At 48.9% G+C, this 5,594-nt stretch overlaps 1 protein-coding gene across 1 annotated transcript in view; it reads left to right on the forward strand.

Annotated features, from left to right (window-relative positions):
- Positions 1 to 5,594, forward strand: part of SGIP1 (SH3 domain GRB2 like endophilin interacting protein 1) — a 41,500-nt gene that overhangs the window by 3,597 nt on the left and 32,309 nt on the right. The window contains exons 3-6 of the mRNA XM_019471909.1: positions 1,991 to 2,015; positions 3,439 to 3,516; positions 4,743 to 4,799; positions 5,400 to 5,454. Of these exons, the coding sequence (XP_019327454.1) occupies positions 1,991 to 2,015; positions 3,439 to 3,516; positions 4,743 to 4,799; positions 5,400 to 5,454 (215 nt within the window). The remainder of the gene's footprint in view (positions 1 to 1,990; positions 2,016 to 3,438; positions 3,517 to 4,742; positions 4,800 to 5,399; positions 5,455 to 5,594) is intronic.

The raw sequence follows: 5,594 nt of genomic DNA on the forward strand, positions 1-5,594 counted from the left end.
TGGTGCTTTTTTGGGGGGGGGGGAGGGGAATGTCACAAAGCAGCATGGTAGAGGAGCCTGTCCAGCCTGTGTGCTGGGGATGATGTGGAGGAAAGGCAGCAGGGAGCCCCATTCCCGCACCTGCAGCATCGTCTAGGTGCTTAATGTCTGGCACAGTAGAAATCCTACGGGTTTTTTCTTTTTTTTTAACTTGTTTTCCTGAGCTATTTTGTATCTCAGCGGCGGTTGGTGAGGCTTCCCGTGCAAAGGGACAGCTGTTGCAGCTCTGCACGTCTGGCCACGCTCCTGGGGCCACGGCAAGCCCAGCTGCACTGGCATCTGCAGGGCTTTGCCTGCTGCAAAAGGGGGCTCAAAAATATGGGGGGACATGGAACGTATCCCAAGAGGGCTGTGCAGCACCAAGCTGTTGTCCTGCTGGCAGAAGGGGGCTTGTCACCAGGAATAGTGGCTGTCCATCCACCAGCCAGGCAGGCTGAGGAACAGCCAGGAACTCCTGCTCCAGCTGTGTACAGCTTCATTTATAATTTATCAGAAGGATGGGCAGGAAACAGGCTGCTTCGCATCTTCCTCTTCTGCTCATGGAAAATGAATGGAGCCATGTCTAGGTCCTGCCTTTAGCCAGCACCATGATTTCCACGCTTGCTTGCAGCAGCCTGCTCTTCCTAGAGGCTGAGGAAGCTGGTGGCACAGGGAGATAACGAATCCAGGGGCACTTGTGATGGTAACGAGCTTGTGGAAAGGCCACTGTGGGGGAGATGCTGCAATTAGCAAGCAGCAGTGATTAGCACGTCGCGGGGTCATGTCGCGGTCATCGCCCTGAATGGCTTTGAGCACTCTCCAAATGCCCCGTTGGCAGCCAGCGCGGGGCTGGGAGGAGCGGCGAGGGGCAGCGGGTTCAGACAGACCCTCTGGTCACGCCCTGCCATGGCTGGGCCACCGCACCTCCAGGACCCGGTGGTGGGCACCGCGGTGTGGGGTCTCCAGAGCTGCTGCCTGGCTTCCGGGGAGATGTGGGGTGCGCTGGAGCTGCAGCGCAGTGGTGAAGGATCTACCACCCCCTTCCCTCCACCAGCTGAGGGTCTCCCCAGCTGTTTCTGGCTGGGCTTTGGGGAGATGAGCAGGAGGTGACATTCCCTGCACGTAGGGGAAATATGGAAGCAGAGAGGATCTACTTTAAAAAAAAAAATTTCAGAAACATTTGTGCAAAGAGATTAAATGTGTGATAAGAGGGGAGGCAGATGTGTATGAATTGGAGAAGTTCAGTGGAAGGCATTATTCTCTGTTAAACCAGAGCTGGGCGGGCAGCAGCTCCCTGCAGGGTTTTGATGATGCCCTGAGTCAGACATTAATTTGAGACAAATCTCTGGCAACGCATAAAACTCGGGAGCGTGTGGGAGGTGGAGAAGCCAGTCTGGTTTTCATAAACATATTTGTCTTTTCACTAAATAACTTAGCATCCTTAGACAATGTTTAAATACGGCTGCTGAGCCTGCCACTCCGTTTGCTGTGACCGAGGTCCAAATCCCATAAGCTGTTGGGGATTAGGATCCCTGAGGAGTCTCATCAATTTCCAAATCCATTCAAAAGAGAAGTGATTGTGCTTCTGGCAGAAGAAAAATCTCTAAATTACTCTATATGTAATTTTTATTGTTCTCTGCAAGAGGATGCACACCCAGGGTAGGGCTGTGGCTGTGGGATGGGTGCAAGGAGGAGCCAGCCCAGCTCCTCAGCAGGGAGAGTGCAATCATAGGCAGGAGCACTTTATTTATTAGTAAATATAAAATTTGTTATGTGATAACATGAGAGCAATGGTACTGAGAGCGTTGTGTGGGTTTCACGAGCTTGTGGCAGGTAATTCAGATTTGCTGACAACTTCATACTTAAAACCATTGCTGCTGTGGATTCATTAAGAAAACTATTTCCACAAGTTAATCAGGCGATGGTGCAGTTTGGGAGCTAATACGGCTGCGTTTCTTTCTGTTCTTTGCAGAGGGTCACCAGACAGGGACGGCATTGTAAGTATTGCACAGACCCCAGTCCTGCTTTCCTCTCCTGCTGTGGCCCCTTAAATACTAATTCCTCCATCAGCCACCATCAGCATTTTGTGAACCGTCTTTTCCTTTCTGTTTAATATAGAAAATAAATTTCAGTAAGAAGCTATCTGTTTAAAATAATGACATATCCCAGGTTTTCTACAAAATTAACATAAAGAAAATAACAGTACAGAAACACCTGATGAGTGCTGTGGGCAAAGGGACCAGGTGTCCTGCTAAAACCCCCAGCTCCGCATCCTCCTTTCTACTCCCACTAATTGGCTTGGGCCAGATTTGCTGTATAATGAGTTAAGGGAAAATTGCCAGAACAGCTGTTTCCAATACCCATTTTTATTTTCTATATTAAAGTGAGAATAAGGAGATACTTGTTTTTGAATTATTGCTGCTTTTATTTATGGTGTTAGATAGAAATGCCCCTGCTAGATCTGGTAGCAGACGGACCATGTCTCCTTTAGCTGTTTGATTTCAAGTTTCCAAATAAGTATGTTGGGTTCAGACTGGGACTGTGCTGGTCATTATTTCTTGAGCAAATTCAGATGTTAGAAGCTCACCTTAAAATAAAAATGAGACACCCTTGGGAGGCTCGGCAGGGACAGTGGTGCTGGGGTGTCTTACAAAGCCATACAAAAATTGCGGTGCCAAATTGCTCCTTTAGAGAGATCACTTTTTTTTCACATCTGACCCAAGATCCTTGGCTTTGGGCTCGCCCTGTGTTCGTAAGCCACTTCTTAAGAAATAGCAATTGAAAAAAAGAGTCTGCAGCTCAGGTAGCGCTTTAACCAAGGCTCTATTCAGCAGTAATAAATAAATAAAATGCAAGGATCAGCCTGGAGCCACTGCCTCCACCAGCAGAAGTGCTGTGGGCAGCCTTTTCTTGCCAGGTATGGGCGCAGGGACCTTGGGTAAGCTCGGGTGCCCTCTCAATCAGGCTCCTATTTCTTGATTTTCCAGGTGGCTTGTTGTTTAAGCTTGGTGCAGGGCAGGACAAGGTCTCCAGTGCTCCAGCAAGCTGAAGGATGCAGAAATGCAATTTTTGGGGGGGTATAATGAAGCCACTGAATGTATTCGAGGCAGGGGAATTGGAGGATGAAAACACTTAGTATAATTTTTCCTCCTACAACATGTTCTCACCATAACATTTGCAGCCGCTGGAGTGGCCAAGAGGCAAATCCTCTGACTGCTGAATAGAGCCCTGTTACCTGCCCCCAGTAAAAACCATGCTTACTCCTAATGGAGCCACAGCTGAGCCCTCCTTTTCGTATAAAACTGTGCAGTGTGCTTGCTAATTCCTTTTAACTTATTTTTGTGTGTTTAAAAAACCCAGAAAACCAACAAACCACCCGATACTTTAACCCTTTTTCTGCCAAACCCCAATCCCTTCCAGCTGCCCAGCACTCATCCCAATGAGCCACCTTGCAATAGCAAACCCGAGAGTGTGCGTGAAGGAGGAAAAAAAAATTCGGTAAGGAAAACAGAGCTCGGTTTACAGCTACGAAAGGGTTGTTAAAAACAGTGAGTAATTTTTATTTTGAAATCCAGAATATAGGAAAATACCTTTTAGGTTCAGTCAGGTGGATGTATGAGTTGAATAGAAATGGGGTTAAATACAAATGGACTGGGGGAAAAGTAGAAGTCCCGCATAACTGCATCCAGCGTCTGATTTTTCACCCTTGTACCTTTAACCAGGCTACTCCGTTCTTGGGCAGCACTGTCAGGACTGTCAGGTGAAATGTGGAGGGCGAGGGTGCTGGTGGCCTGATCCAGCCCCCGTGCTGCTGCTGCTGCCCTGGGATGATGCATTGCATTAGACCCTTGGCAGGGTGCTGGGGTGGGGGGTGCTACCTCTGGCAGCTGAAGGGAACTGGATTACCTAATTTAGGTGCCCAAAATTGAGAACCCAGCCTAACTTCAGTCCCTGAGCTGGCCTTGTAGCACTGCTTACTGGCTGTGGTGGCCAGCGGGAGGTTTGGGTGTTTTTTGGATGCCCAGAACAGACCAGCAAAAGGAACCGCAGGTGACAGATGCCCAAAGCCTCCTTCCAAACCAGACCCTCCTTGGTCTGAAGCAGCAATAACTTGTGTGTGTGTGTGTGTTGGTGTGTTGTGATGTGCACTAACGCTGCATCCCAGCTGGGTTAGCCCAGACATCTCTCACTGCTGCAACCCAGCTTCACCACACAGTGAAGCAATGACACCTGGCTTGCTCTGCGGGCGGTTTGGCTACTGAGTAACAGAAACCAAATCCTTCTTTCAGCGTGTTCTGGGGAAGGTGTTTATCTCCCGATAAACAGTGGTGCTACCTGTGCTTGATGGGTATCAGGAGTCCCCGCTGCCGCCAGGTCTCCCTATGGGCTAGAACACCCCAGCACACGGAGAAATGGCCATTTCATTTCTCTTCCTTGAGAAATGTTATATGTTCAGCTAATGAATGTTCAAAAAAAAAAAAAAAAGCCTTTTGGCTCTCTGGTGTGGAAGACCTTCTAGAAATGGGAAATACTGTCGTGTATCACTGACGTGCATGTGCAGAGCAGTGCTCTGCAGTGCCTGCACAGGCAGCTGTGGGGTCCACCTGTCTCTTGTGATACCCAGTGGCATCCCAGCCGTGTCGATGCACGCGTATAAGGCATTCTGTGTTCTTCTCATTTCCTTAGTTTAAAACTTGGAAATTTTGTTTTCCAATGTGTTACAGAAGAAAACGAATGGAGCCCCAAATGGATTTTATGCAGAGATCGACTGGGACAGATACGTAAGTGTCCCAAGGAGCCTCCCCTCCATCCAGCACTCACATGGCTCCCGATGGGGTACTCGGGCTGCGCTCCCATGCTGCCATTTCGGCTTTCTGGGTGGCCGTGGCCATTTTGGGTGATGTCCAAGCGTTAGTTGTGTCCAGATACGTATTTTGTATCTGCATGTTAATTAAATAGCATAAAAATGCCCAGAAACCAGGTGGCTCCGGTGCCCAGCACCCACCCTGCAGGTGAGGAGAGCGCTGCCCGGGCCTGCAGCATGTCGCAGTTACCTGGAGAAAACCCTGAATAACAACCAAGCATTGCAAAAAAATTTTCCGCAAAAACTGAGCATTGCAAAATCTTACCTGTGAAAATTAAGCACTGCAGAAATTGGTCTGCAGCAAGGCTGGGTGCTCAGCCCCTGATAAATGCCCCAGCAGGTGCTGTGCCAGAACATTGGTGCCGTTTGCTCCATGCAGCCCCAAGGGCTACCAGGGGGCTTGGGCTGCACAGGGCTTTGCTGGATGTCGCTTCCTGCAGGAGAAAACAGCTGCTCCAGCTTTCCTGGAACAGAATGAGCATTCCTAATTCTTTTGGGTTTTATGTGCCCTATTCAGAATTCACCTGAGCTTGATGAGGAGGGGTACAGCATCCGACCTGAGGAACCAGGCTATATCCTTTTATTGTTGGCTTTGCCTCTTGGTTTACAAACTGTAAGACGAGCTGGCGTTCACAGGCAGGCCACTGACTTTTTTTTTTTAATTAATTTATTATTATTATGAGACCCCGAGACCCCGAGACCCCGAGACCCC

Source organism: Aptenodytes forsteri, unplaced genomic scaffold (genome assembly GCF_000699145.1).
Source record: "Aptenodytes forsteri isolate BGI_AS27 unplaced genomic scaffold, ASM69914v1 Scaffold290, whole genome shotgun sequence".
In the NCBI taxonomy this organism is placed as follows: domain Eukaryota; kingdom Metazoa; phylum Chordata; class Aves; order Sphenisciformes; family Spheniscidae; genus Aptenodytes; species Aptenodytes forsteri.